This window comes from Rhinolophus hipposideros (genome assembly GCF_964194185.1).
Source record: "Rhinolophus hipposideros genome assembly, chromosome: 15".
Taxonomy (NCBI): domain Eukaryota; kingdom Metazoa; phylum Chordata; class Mammalia; order Chiroptera; family Rhinolophidae; genus Rhinolophus; species Rhinolophus hipposideros.
In genome coordinates this window covers 7,480,416-7,501,904 of record NC_138061.1, presented here as the reverse complement: position 1 = coordinate 7,501,904, position 21,489 = coordinate 7,480,416, and the positions used below count along the sequence as shown (strand labels likewise).

General features: G+C 44.8%; 1 protein-coding gene across 1 annotated transcript in view; it reads left to right on the top strand.

Moving 5' to 3' along the window:
• Positions 1-21,489, top strand: part of LOC308508216 (scavenger receptor cysteine-rich domain-containing protein DMBT1-like) — a gene marked incomplete at both ends in the record, with an annotated part of 84,722 nt that overhangs the window by 41,969 nt on the left and 21,264 nt on the right. The window contains 16 exon segments of the mRNA XM_081074568.1: positions 787-828; positions 1,780-2,097; positions 2,679-2,711; positions 6,424-6,577; positions 8,094-8,311; positions 9,048-9,485; positions 9,690-9,731; positions 12,679-12,832; positions 15,823-16,040; positions 16,761-17,008; positions 17,011-17,079; positions 17,636-17,774; positions 17,865-17,897; positions 18,783-18,936; positions 19,694-19,911; positions 20,489-20,800. Of these exon segments, the coding sequence (XP_080930694.1) occupies positions 787-828; positions 1,780-2,097; positions 2,679-2,711; positions 6,424-6,577; positions 8,094-8,311; positions 9,048-9,485; positions 9,690-9,731; positions 12,679-12,832; positions 15,823-16,040; positions 16,761-17,008; positions 17,011-17,079; positions 17,636-17,774; positions 17,865-17,897; positions 18,783-18,936; positions 19,694-19,911; positions 20,489-20,800 (2,790 nt within the window).

Genomic DNA, 21,489 nt, shown 5'->3' with positions numbered 1-21,489 from the left:
ACAGCAGAGATGCTGCATGTCACAGAGTACATCACAGAAAGTCACCGTGATTGATGTTAAACAATTACTGACAACAGTTTCCCTTGTATTTGCAGAACCGGTTTCACAGACCCCACATCTAATCAGTGAGTCATGTTTGTTGTTGTTACTTACTCTTCACTCCTGGTTCAGGTTCTTCCTCTGTCCCCATTCCTGGTGTACTTTCTGTCATAGTTTGATTTCTCTCGTACTTTTCCTGATTGACTGTACAAATCTGTAGCTGAGAGATTCTGTCTGCACACTTTTCATACAAGTATAATGCCTGTTCACAGTGGAACCAAGTTACATATACTAACAACTGGGTCACACTGTATGTGGATAATTGTTGATTTGATTTCCTAATTTCTTGTTTTTATCAACATCAATGAAACACACCAAATCAGACACTCCAAATTTAGGGAAAGTTGACGACAAAAACAAAAAGAAGTAGAAGCATGCCAAAGAAATGCATGTTTTCAGCAGGACACTGATTGTGAATGTATTTTAGTACGGAATGGCACAATTGTCGTATTTCCAGTGACTGCGCAGAGAAAGGGAATGTTATTTCTGTTGGATCCCACACACCTGAAAAACATGAAGACCCCCATGTAAAGAGAGTTTGATTTCAGAGGTCACTTCTTATAAAGATGTTAGGGAGAATGAATCTGCCAGAATCTTGGTGATTAATGGAAAGTTATCTCAGAATGCTGCCTTCTTGACTTGTCCAAGTTCTCCCTTTTATCTAAGGATGTCTTCTTGTATCCACAGCAATCCCGACTGCAACACCCAAGATGGTAACAGCAAAACCAGGTAAGTGCTGGAATGCTTCCATTCGTTACCAAGTGTCCTTTCTTCTGGGTACCTGCCTCATGGGCAGAAACTGGACCAACTGCAAGTGGTTCATCTATTTGCAAACAGGCCAGTTGACTCCATCCAGACTTTTTACGGCTATTCAAAACTACTAGGAACTTTGGCTCTAGCATCCCAGGGTGAGCAAAGTTTATTTTTTTCAGAGCCTTTCAGAATCCTCAAATTCTGGGCAGCTTACAGATGCCTTCTAGTGGATTCTGTCTTTTCTTTCTATGGCCAGTCCCGATCACAGTAAACTTCACACCATATCACTAATAGACTTTTAAAAAAGTGAGTAAAGTATTAGAGCCATTCTAGAGATAGTGAGCTAGAATAGCAGAGAAAAAAAGAAAAATAGTGAACTTTGTAATCAGGAGACCTGAGTTTAGATCTGCTACTTACCCGATGTGGGATTTGGGGTGAATCTCTGCTTCTCCAACTATCAGTTTCCTCCTGGATAAACTTGGTGTACCAATACTCTTCTGCTCACCTTCCTGGGTTATTATAAAGGTAAAGGTACACACACACACATAAGCACATTACAAAAATCATAAATCCCTGTGTAAATTATTTATAATGTTTTCTGCATTTAGCCAAAACAGATTGGCATATCCCTCTGGCCCGATAGCTACTCAGTTAAGGGACATTTTAGGGTAAAATTTATTTTGACAATTCCAATGACTTAGCAAACCTCCAGCTAGGAGTTTGACTAGTTGACTCACCTTTCACCAAGTTCTCCGTCTGTAAAATTAAGTTGGTGCAAACGTGATCATGGTTTAAAAGGTTAAAAATTTCAAAAACTGCAATTAGTTTTCTACCAACCTAATAGAGGTGCAGGGGTGGGGACTCAACCACCTCATGGGAAATGTGCAGTGTCCCCAGAAGGCAATGGACACCAAATCTCTGTCGCAGGGGACTGGCCAGAGCTGCGGCTGGTGGGCAGCTCAGCTCGGTGCTCAGGACGAGTGGAGGTCCTCCACCAGGGGACCTGGGGCACTGTGTGCGATGACCTGTGGGACCTGAATGAAGCCGAGGTGGTGTGCCGACAGCTGGGGTGCGGTCAGGCCGTGTCCGCCCTTGGCAAGGCCCACTTTGGCCCGGGCTCTGGAGACATCCTCCTGGACAACCTGCAGTGCACTGGGGTGGAGCGCTACCTGGGCCAGTGTGCCCACTCAGGCTGGGCGGAGCACAACTGTGGCCACCACGAGGACGCCAGCGTCACCTGCTCAGGTAATTTCAGATGCTGCAGATGAAGGCATTTTGAAACTATATATTCCAGATGGAATTTCCATGCATGCATCCATCCATCCATCCATCCATCCACAGGCTCATTCTTTCATCAAACAGTCCTCAAGCTTCTATTCTGTAGCAGCCCCTGGACTCACACACATGTCCTGCCATGGGCAGCTCCAGGTTGTACACGAGAAGTCTCAAACGTTAATGTGCACCAGTACCACCTGGAGCGTTGCAGCGAGAAGCTAGGGCCCCACCCCAGAGATTACACTAACTGGGTTTGGGAGGGGCTCTGGAGTCTGCAGTTTAACAAGTATCCCGGGTGATTCAGCATTAGAGGGCCACGGGTAATCCAGCCCTGGTTACCATGAAGCAGAATCGACCCAGCTGCTGTGCCAGGGACCTTGCCAAAGGAGGCCTGGGATTGCCCAGGGGACAGTTCTGGTGCTCTGCTCCCATACCCAGAAAGACCATGGTCCTCTCCCCTTGGTCCCCCACCCACACCTCTGTTACCCTCCTTGCTCTGCGCTGTGGATTCCCCAAAGAGAGTGACCTATTGCCTTTCTTTATGCATCCAGATACAGAAGACCTGCCTCCTCCCACACCTCCAGGTATGTTCATATTTTCTTCTAGTCCAAGCAAAGCAATAATAATAATATCAAACACTTATAAATGCTGACAACCAGACACTGTTCTGAGCTCTTTTTTGCATATATAAGTCATTTAATCCCATAATAATCCTTGAGGTAAATACTTTGATTCTTCCCATTTCCCAGGTAGGTAAATTGAGACATAGAAAATTCGTAACGTACTAAGGACTAGCCAGTGGATTTGAATCCAAGCAGTTGGTGCTTTTGGCGAACAATCTCATTTACTACACTTGTTCTTTGGCCCCAGCTACACAAAGACCAGGCAAAGCTAGTGCAAACATGGGAGGACATTTTGCTCAGATTTTTGGTAATCCTCAGGACAATCCTGCAAAAAGGTATTTTATATTATATTTTACAGAAGAGAACTTTGAGATGCAAAAAGGTTAAGTAACTTTCTGAGATTGCTCGGGAAGTTAATGGTAGAGCCAAGTTTTCACACTGATCAATGTGACCCTTAAGTACATGATCTCGAGGATCTCATAACTTTTGCCTGTTTTCGAAGATCTTATAACCTAATGATTGAATGATATTCATCAGTAATAAAAACCAAACATTAGAAGAATCAGGCCAACACATGTGACGTAAATTCTGAAATGATGCTGGAGGTGAATGGAAAGGCATTTCGTTTCATTGCAACAGACGTCTCTGAGCCCCTGCGCAGCGGCAGGCATGACGCTAGCGGTGTGGAATGTTAGTTTACATAGGCCTCACAGCTGAGGATTGAGGAGCTCAAGAAGCCTGCTCAGGATAACTCAGAAAGTGGCAGGTTTGCATTTTCAGGCCCCATCTCTTGCTCTTTGAATGCACCTGGCTGTCCTCACAGAGTCTCAGAGAGCACCAGGTCATGTCATTGGCAGAATCCTCTCTCTCAGACACTTGTTTAGAGAAAAAGTTGCTGTGTTCTGGACATTGCTGGGAGACAGCCATCTTTATGTGTTGGGGTCATGAGTGAGAGGGGAGGGCTGTCTAAAGTTAATGGGCATGGTTAGGGTCAAGGGCAGTGGCTATTCTTAAATAAATGAGCATTTATCTGTAGTTTTCTCATTTTATATAACTCACCTACCATGTTTCCCCAAGAATGAGACCTAGCTGGACCATCAGCTCTAATGCATCTTTTAGAGCAAAAATTAAGACCCGGTCTTATATAAATATAACGCGGTCTTATATAAAAATAAGACCCGGTCTTATATAATATAACACAAGACCGGGAATATAATATAATATAATATAATATAATATAATATAATATAATATAATATAATATAATATAATATAATATAATATAATACCAGCTATAATATAATATAATACCAGGTCTTACATTAATTTTTGCTCCAAAAGACACGTTAGAGCTGATGGTCCGGCTAGGTCTTATTTTCAGGGAAACACAGTAATTTGAAAATTATATGGATGACTGGGAAATGAAGAGGGCCATGTCAAGTGAAAGGAGCCATCTGGTTATCTATTGCTACTCCGAGACGTAGTGGTTTAAAACAACAGCCATTCAGTTAAATGTCATGCTTTGTGTGTCAGGAATTTAGGAAGGGCTTAGCTGGAGCTACTTCTGCTCCACATGGCACTGAGCAGAGTCGCTTGGTGGTGGTGTTCACCTGGTGACTGGTCTGGAGAGACTAGCTTCATTCACATGCCTGGTGCCATGGTGGGGACAGCTGGACACATGGGCTTAGCCAGGGTGCTCTTCCTCTCCATGTGGTCTCAGGACCTCTTCACATGGTTTCTCCAACAGGGCAGTCAGATGTTTTATAAGGTGGTCAGGGAGCCATGAGAAGCCAGTGTTTCCAGAGACAGGAGTGGAAGATGCCAGTCTTTTAAGGCATAGTGCCACTTCCACCATATTGTTTTGGTCAAAGCAGTCACGGAGCCCACACCGGTTCAAGGAAGGGGACCTAGACCCCACCTCATGACAACAATTTTTGGCCTTCTTCAATCTGCCACAGGACTATAGAGAATACTTGCTCAGCACCTTCGGACTTTTCTCAGTTTGCATTAAGTACATTGACATTTCTAAGGAAACCCATAAAATTTTACTAACATGTAGATGAGACTAAATATTTTTCCTCTGCATGTCATCAGTATCTCCCTTTTTATTTCCTTGTAGGTCTTTCCACAGTTTCTCAGGATCATATACCAGGTAATCACTAGTTTATGATGAAATAGTAACTCATGCCAAGAGAACCATCATAGTATATGCTAGGCAGTGAGCCCAGGACATGGCACGGAGAGACTGGCACGATGCAGTGAGAGGCTGCTTCTGCTCTGTCCATGCCAGTCCTGTCATGGCTCCTTCAGTGAGAGGCCAGACAGTCAGGACCTCAGCTGGAGGAGCCCTTCAGTTCTCACCACAGCTTTGCTGAGGGACACAGCATTAGGACTTCTAATGCCTATAAACGTTGACATTTTTAACCAGTAGAACAGGCTGGGAAAGGGGTGTGTGGATCTGCCCAGGTCAGGTAGGCAGGAGAGTGACAAAAGGACTTGAAGAGAATGTGGCTCAGTCCATCTGGCCACACTCAGCCTGCCCTCTTTGGGTACAGTCCTGTAGAGGGCACCCACAATGGGCACCAGTCCATCATCCCCTGCTATGTGTAGAGGTTTCGGAAAGTTCATGTCCCAGGGGTTTCAATGTCAGTCTGACCTTGCCCCAGTTATTGTAACCTACAAATACACTCAACGATAGGGCTGGGAGCTGCACCACTTCCCGTCATCCATTGCAGGGAAGACCAGGAATCTGTGGGATCCTGGGGGGATTACAAATTGGTCAGGGGGGAACAGAAAGAAGAAAATTAAGTGACTGAATAATTTAGGGACAAGGTCAATGAAGCATGTTGAGTTTTCAAATTTCCTCTAAAATAATTTGATGATTCTAAGTTTTCTACTTTTTTTGTGTGGCATACTGTTTTAAGTGTGTGTGTGTGTGTATGTGTGTGTGTGTGTGTGTGTCTATTTATTTTAATAGAACAACTAGGATGGAAGAATTAGATCTCACTGTTATTTTGTGTAACCCTTATAAATTATAAATCCAAAAATCTGTAAGTCCCAGTCTCACTCGGTAGGATTGAATTAAAAGAAACACAGTCTACCCAGAAAAAATGATGAAAATTACCTAAAAGGAGGTCCCAGTCATAACCTCCCCAAACAGCCCGTAGTTTTCCCTTTCCCTGTGTCTCCAGTTCATCATAGTATGGAATTATTCTAGAGCCGCTTGTTCCCCAAACCCCCCAAACTCTCCCCTTACCAAGGCACGTTACAGCCTCTGTCTCTTCATCTCTCCTTCCCAGTCTTTCATGTTGATCTCCTCTGCCCTTCATTCTCCCAGCAAGCAAGAGTCCTCCCACCTCAGAAAGAGAGAAGAGACAGTAAACAGAGAGGACAAATATAACATTTTCTTTATCAGATAGTAGGGGGAGAGGAAAAGGCAGGGAACGCTCCCACATTAATATAATACTTATTGATTCATCAGAATTAGATTGAATGGACTGTCCTTCCCAGGAGACGGTTAGGCTAAAGAGCTATCCAGAGAGTCTTACGTGTGTCCACCCAGGCAGACACTGCCTGACTGCAGCAGGCCACTGGGTGGAAGCTGGTCAGTACTGGGATCACACAAATGATTCCGTGTGGACACATCTTGACATCCTTTTTCCTGTTGTTTCAGGAGGAAGTAACTCTTGCGGAGGGGTCATCTCTAGTCTCTCTGGCTCATTTTCCAGTCCACGGTATCCAGAAAACTACCCAACAGACATCCAGTGTGTGTGGGAGATCCATGTGGATAAAAAATTCCGCATAAAACTCGTGATTCCGAGTCTGAAGTAAGAAAACAACTTCTTAGGAGAAGTTGTATCTAAATAAGAATATTCATTTGTGAAATCATAATAAAGATATTTCTTTTAATGGGAAACCCTTAGGAGTGAAACCAGAAAAACACGAAATTCTTTCTCAGTTGAAGCTCAGGTAGTGCTTTGTAGTGCTGTAACAAGGAGTCACTTCTAGCTTGAAAAATTCAATAAGAGATTTGTTAACATATTTGTCTTAATCATATTTTGATAGTTTTTCTTTTGATTTTTTTTTCTAAAAGTCCTACAAAAGTCCTCCTTGCCAGCTTTGCCCTTGTTCTATATTGAGTACCAATATTTATCCTCTGAGACTTTCTTTTTCTTTTATTTAAATTTTTAAAAAACAGTAAGAGGCTTTCAACATACACATGTTAACCTACTACTCAAGCCATGGGGCCCTGCATCTTCTAAACGTTGCCTCAAAGTAAAAGAAGATAATAGAGTCATTGCCTCATCTCTGACATGAACAGAACAAATTTTTTAAAGTTACTGCCATTTTTCATCTCCATGACACAAGATAAGAGCTGACATATTTTCAGTGTTGGCTGTGTGCCCAGGCTCTATATTATGTACTTTGTCATCTTGGTCATATTCCAGTATCACTATAGCCCTAAGATAGATGTCCTTGTTGTCCCCATTAGAGATGAGGGAACTGAGACTTGGGGAGGTTAACTAAGTTGTTCAAGGCTAACCCTCCATGTCTGTCTGACGTTAAAGCCCCAGCTTTCACCATTTCATGATTCTGATAGCAAAGTATGCACAAAGCTCTTCTTGTATGTGACACACATGCTACAAACACAGCAATACTATGAAATGCTGTGATAGTCCACCTTTAGCGTGCACAGAATTGTTGCTCATTCTATGGAGTCAGACATGCCCTATGCCAAAGAATATCCTAGAAACATGTTATCTTTGTTGACTAAAGCCCTACGGACATAGATAGCCTACAAGGAAGTGAAGACCTTGAACTCACAACTCCAAAGGCTATCATGCTATCAGTTGTCTATTCCTTTAAAAATCACCCCCCATCCACATTTCTTGTAAATAATCACCAAAGTACAAATACTCTTTGAGATGCTGACCTTACTTTTATTTTAAAAGCATATCTTTTCTCCTCAAGAATTTGGGTATGGGGAGTGTTGTGAAATATAAAAGTAAGAAAATCTGGCTGTGATGTCAATTACATGCTAATCATTTGGTAAGAATTTGTAGTGTACATTAGCATTTCCCAATGTTCCATGTAGGTTGCAATTGGCTGAAATTATGATTTTAAAAATTCAGTTAGTAAGTTGTAGCCATCAGTCTCACACATTCCTCAGACGAAGAAGAGTTCCTATAATATGGCATCTGAAAAAGTTAATTGATATTTTACATATTAACATGCAATTTCAAACACAATCCAAATATTTAATTCCATGACCGTCATATCTTTTAAGCTTTAAGCTCTACAAAGTTCTAATGTGCTGCTAACTCTCCACTTTGATTCCCTTAGACTGGAAGATATCCTTGGGTGTCCCTATGACTCAGTTGAAATCTTCGATGGCCCCAGAATTCCCTCACTCTCTATTGGGAAGCTTTGTGCCCCAGGAGCTGTGATGCTTTTCTCCTCCTCAGACACCATGACAGTTGTGTTCCAAAGTGATGCTATGATCACCAACACTGGCTTTTATGCTCTGTTCAATGTGATTCCACAGAGCGAAGGAAAGTCAGGTATGAAGCTTAAAGTAGGTTTATGGTCTTTGAAAGACAGAACAGTTTTCTAATTTGAGGGACTCCCCTCTTAGCAGATGCCTGGGATTACGTTTTAAAAGACCCCCCCCCCTTTTCCCCTCCTGAGCATCTGTGGCCCCACGATCGGCAGGTAGCGTGCTTGCTGGGTGCAAATTGGACTTAGCTCTGGAATGACAGTCTATAGGGCCATGGCTGAAAGAGTCCCAAGCCTCTCATTTGGATGAGTCTAGGGTCCCATGAATGCAGGGTATGAGGCGGGGCAGCTGGTGGAGGGAAGTGGATTCTCCAGGAAATTTGGCTTCTAGATTTCAGCACTCTGGGCAGTTCCCACAAGGCCGATAGACGCAGGCACAGGACCCTTATAGACTATGTATAGCTTTCGCCTGTAGAGATGAGCAGAATACCCATTTACATATAGACTGCACACCACCGCCTTATTTCAATTGCCCATGTGGCACTCTTAGTGGGAAAATTTAGCAGCTATGAGACAGATGAAGTAACTTGTCAAAGGTTACACAACTAGGGAGAAGTAGAGCTGGTGTTTTACCCCCTCCTCAGTCTCACTCTTAAGTCCTTAAGCCCAATTTATTACAGAATCAAGACAGCCTTAAGGCTTTGCTCTTGCATTTATTTGCCTTAGCTATGAAGGTGAATGCTAAAAATCCTTCTTACTTAAAACTTCCCAAACTCAAAAATAAAATTCTGTTCTGTTTAGAAGATGGACCAGAGCTACGGCTGGTCGGCGGCTCAGGTCGGTGCTCAGGACGCGTGGAGGTCCTTCACCAGGGGGCCTGGGGTACTGTGTGCGATGACCTGTGGGACCTGAACGAAGCCAAGGTCGTGTGCCGACAGCTGGGATGCGGTTGGGCCATTGCTGCCCCTGGAAAGGCCCACTTTGGCCCGGGCTCTGGAGACATCCTCCTGGACAACCTGCAGTGCTTAGGAAGTGAGAACCACCTTGGCCAGTGCCATAGCTCCAGCTGGTCAGACCACAATTGTGGCCACCATGAGGATGCCGGCGTCATCTGCTCAGGTAGCCTCTCCTCCCATGGCAGTGGCTTCTTAGTGATGGATGGACGGTGTGCACAGAGCAGGGCCAGGGACTCTAAGGACAGTGGCCTGACAGATGAATGTCACTCAGAGAATGCTGAAAGTGTGACTCCATTCTAAAGACACACACCAGGGCCACACAACTGGCAGGCTGTGTTCTCTTCAACCTCACCCAAGTCTGGCGCTGCTTTTCTGGAGTCAAAATATACTCTTGTTTCTGCTTAAGACCTGCTCACACTAGAAAATCCCCACTTCTTTGTGTTCATAGATTTAGAGTTCTTAAATGTACCTTTTTTTATACATGCAGATGCTGACAACTGGGTTCCAGATGTGACTCCTACACCCTCAGGTAGGTTGGACACTGTAATTTCCAATATCTCTACAAAGTAAATAAGAAGTCTAACCTCTCTCCTATCTAGACACTGGTGGACAGTGATCTAGACACTAGAATCACCCAGGGAGCTTTTAAAATTTCTAATTCCCAGACACACCCCAGACCAGTCACATGAGAATCTCCAGGGTCATACCCAGTCATTGGTTATTTTTAAAACTTCCCATGTGATTCCAGCATGCAGCCTGGTTGAGAACCAATGGCTTAGACCACGAGCTAAGAGCTACATTTTCCAAATGAAATGACATCCAAAACTCTCCTTTCTGGACATCAGAGCAAGGAAGGGCAGAAGGGGAATGGAGGAAGAATTTCCATCATGGTGTCTGCGAAAAAGATTGATAGGGAGAAGAGAGAAGGTGCAAAGGTTTGCTTCTCAGGGACATGGGTTAGAAAACAAAAGCATGCAGGAAAACAAAGATGCACTGAAAGCTAAATTCTCTCCCCTGTGGGTCAAGAGCAGACTGGTTGTGAGAAGTGGAACCATCTGGGGCTCCCCTGTGGCCTCCTGGCTTAGCCAACACAGCAGGAGTAGAGAAAGGGTTGACCTTCTTCTGGTAACCTACTCAAAGTCAATGTGCAGCAGTGACCTCCCAGCCTCAAGATTCCAGCTCTATCAGAGCATGTGTGGTCCTGTCTCCTGCTGAGAACCAGGACAGGTTCTCAGCTGCCTATTACCCCACCCAATGGTGCCCTGGCTTCCAAACCCAGCCTTCTCCCCAACCCTGCCCAATGACTGCTGCCACCCTCTGCTCTCAATGGAGGCGTGGATGTGGGGAACGTCAAGGTCAGAGGTGCATCTTACAGTGTTCTGCGGTTGAGCAATGTGGGTAGCACTGCCCCTTTCATGGGTTGGCACCACCATGATGCATTTGGAATGACACTTGGTGGGGGCCTCTTACTTACCCCAATCCAAGTCTCAAAGGCAGTGGAGGTCACCATCCCTTGTAGGCTTCCCATTTGGCAAGGATTGCAGAGATGGACCCATGGAAAGGGAAAATTAAAGTCTCTACCTCTGCCTGAGGCCCCACATTTTCATTTTGCACTGGGACCTACAAATTAGGCAGCAGCCCTAGAAGGGAGGCAGGGCCCACAGAACCCTTTCTCAGGGACTGACAAGCAGCTAAGCTCCCTTTGATTCCCTCTTTTCTCTTCATCATCAGTGAGGAATCTCCCCTAGCCTGGGGCTAGGGAGGGGGAAGGACCCCAAGAGGATGGGCATGGCTTTCAGCTCATCGGGTAGCTCTGTGCCCAAGTCTTCTTGCAGTCTAGGGTTTCAAGACTCAGAAGGCTTTGTTTTTTCTCTCTCTCTCTCTCTGCTATAACATCCAATTTCTGAGGCAGAGATACATAGCTGACTAGAAAAGAGAATGGGTCATGAATAAAAATATAATGGTAGAAATGGAACCATTTATGTCTGAATAGTATTCAACTGGAAGCAAGCTTCTTCTTGATGAAAGATTATATACAGACACACAAAGTGTCTGTATATAACTTTTGCCATTTAGTTATCCGAGAGAAATATTGGATATCAAGCATTTTAGCGAAAGAAAAATGCTTCTGAGACACTTTAGGTTAAAAAAATTTGTTCTGCTGATATCCAACATTCTTCCCAGCATGGGGCTAAGAAGGACTGGTCTTCAGCTTGCAGCCATGCTGCATAAGGAGAAAGACAGCAGAGAGAAAGAAATTCTCCAATGCATCTCACCCATTCAAACTCCTTACCATAAAACCCTTAGTGAAAAATTCCAACAAGTACCAGCTTTCCAATGATCAGGCTTTCAGAACTTGCCCAGCCCTTGGCCTGCCATGCAGTGGGGGTTAAGGATACATATAAAACAGAAAAATATATGCCACACAAAAATAAAAGCCAAACGGTCCCATAAGAGAAGCAAAAAAGGATAACGCCTGTTGGAGCTGAGGCATGTTGGAGACAGACTGGGGCCTGTCTCACTTCAGTGGAACCCTTGTCCAACTTACCTTTCCCACCATGCTCCCAGCTTCCTGGGTTTTGTCCTTCTGTGTTTCGGCACTTGATAAATTTCAGCAGACACAGTGGCATGCTCATAAGCCCAGTGATAACTGCCGTGAGTGATGCCTCGCGACTGGCCAATCTCAGGACAGTGTTTGTGTTGGTGACCCCTAGGGTGCAGAAAACACCTGTCATGTATCTGTGCGTTGTCTGTGATCTCCTGGTGAGTGGACTGAAGGAAGGGGAGAGGCTGCATCCAAGATCAGGGAGAATAGAGACATAAGTGTATCCGTACCACGTAGGAAGACTCAAGAGTAGGAACAAGTGTGTTCATTGTACTTAAGGATAAGATGATTTTACGATGCTAAGCTCTTTCCTGGTTTTCTTTCATTTTGATTTTTGTAGTTGCTGTCCCTCAAGCTCCTACACCGCAAGGCAAGTCTCTTTCAATGAAAGTATAACCTGTAAAGGATGGAATCACTTTGATAATTCATAAAAACAGAAGAGACATGTCTGTCCAGGCTGCCATGAGGGGAAGGAATTGGGGGGATGAAGCCCTCACGAAGGTGTGGGTTGTCTACATTTGGGTTGAGCTGGCTTATATGACAGGCAGCTGGGGACAGGCAGCTGAGAAGTTCCACGTCAAACTGACAATCCCCAGCCTGAAGTGTGGCCTGGACACCCCACACCTGCCACATACATGTCCAATCCCATTTCCCGTCTTACCTACAATCAACTTTAGGGTCTGGCCTACAGCTCATACATCTTTCCTCCTCCCTCATTCCCTCTCAGGGGTACAATCACGCACCAGGCAAGCTACAACCTCCCTTCCCATTTTGTGATTCACTGGTGAGCTTGGTGGAATTCTGGATTCTACACCTGGAAAAGGTGTGGGCCCAAAGAAGCCACGAATGGGTCTCTTGTCTGCTTTTACAGAAGGAAGTAACTCTTGTGGGGGAGTGATTTCAAGTCTCTCGGGCTCCTTTTCCAGTCCTTGGTATCCTACAAACTACCCCACCGACATGGAATGTGTCTGGGTGATACACCTGGCTGAGAAGTTCCACGTCAAACTGACAATCCCCAGTCTGAAGTAAGCAGTTTTACCTTTCTCAATTCAAATGCCAGATTCAATTTGAATCCATGCTTTCCTGAAAGAGGTAGCCTTTCTGTGTGCCTGTTCAGGCTACTATAATAAAAATGTCCTAAATTGGAAAGCTTCACAAACAATAGAAATTTCTTTCTCACAGTTCTGGAGGCTGGAAAGTCTGCAATCATTACACTAACAGATTTGGTGTCCGGTGAGGGACTGTTTCCTCATAGATGGTTATCCTTTCACTACAATCTCACTTAGAAAGGCTTTCTCAGGCCTTTCTGTAAGGACACTAATCCCATTCATGAGGGCTCTGCCCTCTTGACTTAATCACCTCCCAAAGACCCCGCCTCCTAATACCATCACATTAGGGGTTAGGTTTCAACATATGAATTGTGTGGGGACACAAGCATTCAGCCTATACACCATGTGACAAATCCTTTTACATTTTAGCTGAAAATTGGTCTGGTAATCTGAGTGTAGCAGAGTCTTTTAGTCAACTTCCTGTGTGATTAAAGAATATCCCACAAGCACCCCTGACACCAAGCCATCGAGTCTCAGCTGAGATGTCCCACCATGAGGACCTCACCCTTCCACTCTCAGCTCCATCTGGAGACACAGCTCTTCCTCCAGCTGAACCAAAACCTGTTCCTCATTCCCATTTTCTCAGATTCATTCCTTCCTGTGGTGCTACACAAAACAAATCTACTTCCTCTTTTTCTATCATGTCCCTACTAAGACTTTTCTTCTACAAATTAAATAGCTTCAGTTCATTCATTCCTCTTATCATGTGCCTTGTACTTCTATTTCTTTCTCCAACCATCACCCATTTTTAAAGGAATTCGCCCTATTTTAATGCACATTTACATGCATATGTATTCATATACAAATACATGAGTAACCTTTTTAGGAAAATATTACTTTTCCTAATAACATTTAACCCTGGTTTCATCTTTCCACATTGGGTCGCATCAGGGTCATTCTGTCTTCTTGACAATATCACACAGTCTGTCCCAGACCCCTGCCACTGCTTTCCGTCTGGGATCGTTGGCCACAGCAGTCAAAGATTTGAACAGGAAAGTGCTGCCTTCAGGTGTAACCTGCGTAGACAGTGGAGTGAGGAATGGACTCAATGTGCTACGAGCAAAGTGCATTTATCACTCAGTCATTCATTTACTCCACACACGTTTACTTATTGAAAGCAATGTGGGAAGATTTGGAAACGTATATTTCACATCTATCAAATTTACCGTTTTAACGTTTGGGGATGCAGAGTACCATTTTATCACTTCTGGAAAACGCCTACAGTGACCCACCTCCCCTGCAATATCAAGCTTATTATTCCGACATACATTTCCTACTATCATTTCAGAGTGTACCAATCAAGGAGCTGTTTAATGTGTTGCCTAAAACCAGAGTTTAGTTGCTGGTTTGGAGTTTTGATGTTTATAAGTCTAGATGTATTGCTTTTTGCTTTTTGAAGACATAAAGTTAGCTATTGTTTATTCCAGTGAGTCTCAACTGGGAATGATTATACCACCCCACAGGACCCTTGGCTATGCGTGGAGGCATTTTTTATTATCACCATGGGGACAGGGTGGCACCGTCTTCCGATGAGTGGAGGCCGGGGACGCTGCTAAGTCCCCTACAACTCACAAGGCAGCCCCCACAGCAAAGAATTACCCAGCCCCAAATGTCAATGGTGCTGAGACAGAAACCCTAACTTGCACTGAAGCTTGCTTCATTTTTTTCAATTTCAGCTTCCATGGACGTTTGCTTCACCCTAGATTTGTAAAAATTATATTCGTATTTAATGCATGCCGTTTCATTCTTGCTAAGTGAAGTATGTTCTATTTTCTAATGAAATAATTTCTCAGGTTGCAATGTCACCTATTACTACCACACTGTTGTCACCTTACATACAAACATTATCACTTTTTCTTAAGAAATTAAAAATTGGTTATTTTGACATACTTGGTGCTTACTACATTGGAACAGATGTGTTCTGCAATAAGCAGTTTTCAAATTCAGTAGTTTGTGTACAAGTGTAATTGTGTCCATTATGTATATGTTATGCAGTGAGCACTTATATGCAGCAAAGTCTATTGTTATTTAAATGCAAATATTCAAATCTCACATTTTTATCATGTTAGATAAATGTTGATGTTCTTTAAATGGCTATGTATTGAGCCCACTCGCTGGGTAGGCCCTGGTCTAGGAAGGGGCTTATAGTACTGAACAAGACAGACAAGATCTCTACCCTCATGGAGTTTATATTCTAAATGGGGAGACAAAAAGTACTCGAAGAAACCAATAACTCAATGGACAATTTCAGTTAGTGATAGGTTGGTAAGTGCTATAAAGAAAAAATAAGGTATATGGTAATATATATGGTAATAGGATAGAGAGTGGCAGGGCAAAGATGACATTAGGAGATTGGTCAGGGACAGCTTCTCTGATCTCCAGGTTAGATGAAACATGTCATGAAACCCTTGGCTTGAACCAGGCAGTTTGGGGTATTAGAGGGAAAAGTCCTGGTCAACAGACCAGAGCTTTTACAGCCATCACCATTTTTTCCTGCTCTAGACCTTGTTAGGGTTTTACTCAGTGAGACCTTAGTGGACACTTGTCACCTCCCTAGCGAGTAGCAGAGTTTGAATAGTCAGGGGACATTCGGGAGATACTCAGGATAGAGAAGAAGATGGTGGGGAAGACTGAAAGCCAAGATACCAGCTGGGGGGCGGGGCTCTGAATTAGACCAAGTGAGACATGATGAAAGGCTGATTGACCTGGGCCAGTCCCAGTAGAGAAGGTCAGGGGAACAGATTCAGTCAATATTTAAGGGGTTGAGTCTACTAGTGGGGTGTGTGGTTGGAAGGAGGTGGCAGCAGTGATTGCAGTTTCTGGCTGGATGCAATGCAAAAAATGATTTTACTTAAGGCAGTTTTGCAGATTTCCTTGGGGAGATTAACTCTGCATTACCTCCTCAGATTAGAGGACATCTATGGGTGCCCTTACGACTTCATCGAAGTGTTTGATGGACGGCAAGTTGCCTCACTCTCCATGGGCAGGTTTTGTGCTGGAACAGAGCTCACGTTTCTCTCTTCCTCGAACATCATGACCATAGTGTTCAGAAGTGACGCCATGATCACCAACACAGGGTTTTATACTCTGTACGATGCCATTCAGCAAGATGGAAGGGAGAGTGGTAGGTATCCTAATATGTACTTGGAGGGAGTTTAGACTGAATTTGTGTCCTTCCCTTTTAAGAGAGGACATGCTTCCTAAATCTGACCTGCGGAACCCACCTTCATTAATGACATCCTGAGTGACATCCATTCTGACTCTAACAGCCCCCAGCCCACCCTTTCCCCTGCTCTGTCACTCACTGTCATTTTCCTCCACCAAAATATCCTGGCTGAAGAAATAGGTAGCTGAATCTCATATCTTCCCTTGGCTGTGTATGTAGATGGAGGACCCAAATGAGAGCCTCCCTCTTCTCCAAAAAAAGGGAAAGTGCAGTAGGCAAATCCTTCTAGAACAAAACTATCCCAAACTGCAACTACCAGCCCACCTGTTCCCAGCTGAATTCAATACAAAACCACCCACAACTCATCTACAGCAGGATATGGAGACATTTCAGAGCTCTCAGTGGATTACGCTTAGGGTGATGTTGTAATTTCTTCTCCAATCAGGATCCTTTTGCAAGTTTCAGAGGGCCTCTAAAGCAATCATCGGGCATTAGTCAATCTCCAACACTTGGAAACCAGGACTATTGCAGGCAAATCAGGACACAGGGGCACCCTATTGAGAGTCCAACAGCTAATAGGGGAAAATGGACCAAGTGTTGGGCATTCTCCATCTGAAGAAGGTCCTAGATTTGGGGACAACACCACAGCTCAGAAGCTTCTGTTTTCTTGTCACCCAGATGTGTCCCTGAGACTGGTGAATGGCAGCCACGGGTGTGAGGGCCGGGTGGAGGTCTTCTACTATGGCAGCTGGGGCACAGTGTGTGATGACGGCTGGGACCTGACGGACGCCAGGGTAGTGTGCAGGCAGCTCAGCTGTGGCGAGGCCTTGTCAGCCCCAGCACAAAGCTATTGTGAAGGAGGCACTGGCCCCGTCCTGCTGGATGATGTGCCGTGTGCAGGGAACGAAGCCCTGCAGTGTTGGTGGGGCAGTGCCCGCACAACGGGTGGTTCCCCCACAACTGCGGGCATCACGAGGATGCCAGTGCCATCTGCACAGTGAGCCCGTGAACACGGCACATCGCAGAGAGAGCCTCACTCATTGGCAGCCTCTGGGAAGGGAGAAGTCAAAGCCAGCAGGCGATTTCTCAGAAAGGAGCCCTGGGCTTCAAGCCATCTTTCCAAGTCAATTTGTTCAAGGTAGTTTTCTTTCTCTTCAATTGTTGTGTCTGTAACATTTTCAGGGTCCCACCTTAAAAGCGGTGGTGATTAAATAGAAGGTTTGTTTCATCAGACATCTCATTCCTGGATAGACATGCCACGAGGCTGGTGACCCTCCACTGTCTCCTGAGTCAGAATTGTAGGTGGTGTCCAAAGAGTGCAGGGCATTCACATTCTTGTTTAATCTTCACAGTATCCAATAAAGTGGAGACTGTTGGCATCTCCACTGTATCCGTAAGACAACCAAGTCATATTCAACATCACATGCAGGCCCACACTCCGCAGGTACAGCCTCCAACGTGCTGTGCGACAGACTGAGCTCAGCTCTGCAAGCAGAGTTCCTTTGGCCCCATAACTGACTGAAAGTAAATAAACACCGTATTTTCAATTTTAGCACTTCCAGCAACTAGATGAGCCATCTCGTGGAAAGCAGAGTGTGTTCCCTCACCCAGTGGGCACGAACGGGGGCTGCCAATCTTTAACCAACATAGATGGTTTTGGATGCTACACTCTCAACTGCCCAGATAGAATCTGTTTGAGCTTTTAAAAAGTGCCTGATTTTCTTTTTTGAGTCATGTGACTATCTTAGTCTGTCTCTCATTCTCTGTTTTATCTTTTTGTAGGTGTCGATGACAACGCAAAAGCAGGACCAACAGGTATCACTCTTCCATCCATTTCAACCCATTGCCAGTCCCCTGATGTGTGTGAATCCTGGCTACTCTTTAATCCTGTAATTGGGGCACAGTCTAGTTAAATTTTCTGTTGCTAATTAACAAGAGCAATGCAGCTCATTAGCATTGACAAAATGGTGGGGCTGGAGAGCCACCGAGGGTAGGAAGAGAGGTAGGAGAGGGGGAGAGTTCAGATTCAGCAGAAACGCAGTTTCTGGGCCAGCAGGATTCCGAGTCAGTATCTGCTGTGAGAGAGGGTAAGCGTTTGGTCATGCTATGGACGCTGTGGGGAACAAGGAAGTAGAAATCCCAGGGCCAGCCCTCAACAAGTCGTCTCAACGTCACTCGTTTGCACCCATGGTGTGCAAATGTCCAAACTCTTGAGGAACCAGATTCATCTCTGTTCCCTGGGACAGAGAAATCACAGCTTTGAGTGTCGATAGTTTTGAGTATTGTAAAGGAGTGTTCTGGATAAAAGTCCTCATTCATGGTACCAGTTTTTCTCTGGGTACTGTCACAGACTCAACTGGTGACAGCCCCCCAACAGGTACTTCAGCTTTATTTAAACCCATCATGCTTGGACCAAGCTGTGCATGTGGGTTCATAAAGCTCTTTCAAGCATATGTCACTATCATGTCTCCTTACAAAACCCTGTAAGCCCAACAGGACACACGTAATGATCTTATCTGACAAAGAACAGCATTGGAAACTCAGACGGGTCTCCAAAGCCAACTTTTGGTTACTGGCCGAAGGAGCCCTAGAAAAAGTTCTCCTGACTTTTGCCTTCACTCTGTCCCCTCTTGACTACTCTAAAAATTTCAGCAGAGGTCAGTGCCCCTTCTGATGGAGTTTCTTCACTGTTCCTTGCAGATAAAAATTTCCACTGTGGCGGTTTGCTCACAAATGCTTCTGGCTCCTTCTTCAGCCCTTGGTATCCTAGAAAATACCCCACAAATGTGGTATGTGCCTGGGACATACAAGTGGACATCAGAGCTTATGTCAAACTTACATTTGAGGTGCTGAAGTGAGTAAATATTTCTTACTTTTACTTTCTTCTTTACTCCATTATACTCCCTGCTACCCCTTTCCCCCAAAAGAACCAACTTCCATATTTAATTCTCAAAGGTATTAATATTGATCAAAATTTTAGCATGTGGCTCTTTTAACCCACCAATCTAGTTCCAGGAATTTGGTCTACAGATAAAGTGTCATGGCACTGAGGATAGTCATGGTGACATTGTGATAGGAGCAGTAGATTGGAAACAATCTAATTGTCCATCAGTGGGAGATCAGTTAGATAGCTTCTGGTACATCTGTATATTGTTGTTACACATGGAGGGTGTATTGCTATGGAATGATCTGAAATAAAACCATGGACAATGGTATAATAGCTGCCATTTTTACATAGAGTCTCTCTGGAAGGAAACAAAAAGACACTGTTCATCGTAGCTGCCCCTGGGAAAGAGAATGAAGTCAGAGTGGGACCACTCAGGGGTGGGAGAAAAATTTACTTTTTCCCAAATACCTGTGAATACCACGTCTGTTATGTTCCTTGTATTTGTAATACATATTCAGAAAACATAATTGAATGAAAATGTTAAAAAATGAAAAGATGTTTAGAAACAGGAAAATACATACTGCCTACGTCAACAGGGTCTTCATTTCCTCCAACCTATGTGAAGAGACGTTGGTTTCAGACAGCTTTTGCAGAACCCTTCCTGAACCAATCTGGGCAACGCTTAATGGGGCTTTTGAGTCTGAATGATATGGTTACTTCACAGGCTGGAAAACTTCTATGGCTGTCCATACGACTTCATAGAAATCTTCGATGGCCCACAAAGTGAATCTTTTTCGCTGGGGAGGTTCTGTTCCAGTGCAACCCCAATATTTACCTCCTCCTCAAATCGCCTGACAGTGGTCTTTCACAGTGATGCTATCATCACCAACATCGGCTTTTATGCCACCTATGAGTCTCTTGTGCAAGATGAGAATGATACAGGTAGGTCTTTTGGTCATCTTAGCCCCTGGCCCTGTTTGGTAATGGTGGTGAGGTTGGATGGCCGAGCCTGCCTGGGCAGTAGGAGTTAGATAAGGGTTTCCATGCTCCTTAGTTAACCCCCAAAATCTGCCTGGAGAAAGTAGTTAACCACCCAACGCTGCCAGGGAACAACGCACTCACCTACATCTTCTGATCCCAGAGCACATCACACTGGCTGACGCTGTCGCATTCAGAACGCGTGTGGTTTCTTTCACCTGCCCAAAGAGCACTGTTCCTCACTCGGGACAGTAACAACCAATGTCTGTGTCCATGGTGAGGCCCCCTTCACAAGGGCTCCCAGGGGCCTCCTTTGGCCTCTGTCAAGTACACAATCTTGTCTGGGGCAAAAGCTTTAAAAAACACCACTCCAAAACTCACGGCCATGAGCGATCACACCCAAAGTGCCTTTGCAGCCACTGTAACCCACTGTAATTCCCTCCCCCGGTATGAGAGTGGAGTCCTCGAAAGCTGGTCAGCTCAAAGGCAGAAGCAAGGGGGTAGCGCCCACAGCAGGGACCAGATGTGTCTGCATTTGCAGAGGTGGCCCTAAGGCTGACCAGCGGCAGCCACTGGTGCAAGGGCCACGTGGAGCTGCGCTACAACGGCAGCTGGGAGGCAGTGTGTGATGACAGCTGGGACCTGCATGATGCCCAGGTGGTGTGCAGGCAGCTGGCCTGTGGCATGGCTGTGGCGGCCCCCCAGAGGGTGCGTTTTGACCAAGGCCAGGGCCCCATTGCTTTAGACGATGTGGAGTGTGTGGGGGACGAAGGAAGACTGTGGCAATGCCTGCACAGCGGCTGGTTCTCCCACAACTGTGGTCATCATGAAGATGCCGGCGTCATCTGCTCAGGTGGGCCTGATTCTGAGGCGGGGGGTGGGCGACAGGACAGCCTCCACAGTGCTTAGAGCAGTAGGGACATCCTGGGCTGTCCCTCATCCCTCGGCCACGCTTCCCAAATTTCAGCCATTCAGATGTCCCAGCACAATCCCCGCCACCCCCACCTACCACCCACACTATGGTTTTCTTAATACTTTCCTCTACATAGACTCTTCTTTTTTCAGTTAAATGAATTCATTTCACAAGGAAACTTTATATCACCGCCATAAATGAACAGCCAGGATCACTTGCCAGAAACAAATTGTACATAAAAATAAATGCAGCAGCAAAACCATAATGTTAAAATGTTTAAAAATTAAAATACAGTGAGCTATCTTATCTCATCAATTTATGCCAGGTATATCTGAAAATATCCTTAACTAGGATGGAATGGAATGTAAATTTTTAAATTTTGATGAAATAAATATGTAACTCTTCAAATAGAAGATTAACCAGCTCAGATTATTTCGTGTCCCACAAGTGAGGGGTCAGCCTCTGGGAACCATCTGTTTTGTTCAACCCCCTCATCCCAGTTGAGTTTCTGCAAATAAATTCATTCGTTGGCATCAAAAGTCCCATTTATCTCTGCATCCTTCCAGGTTTGGCCGTAAGAGGCAAACTGACTTGTCAGCCAGACCGGGCCACAATAACCAGGATGAAAG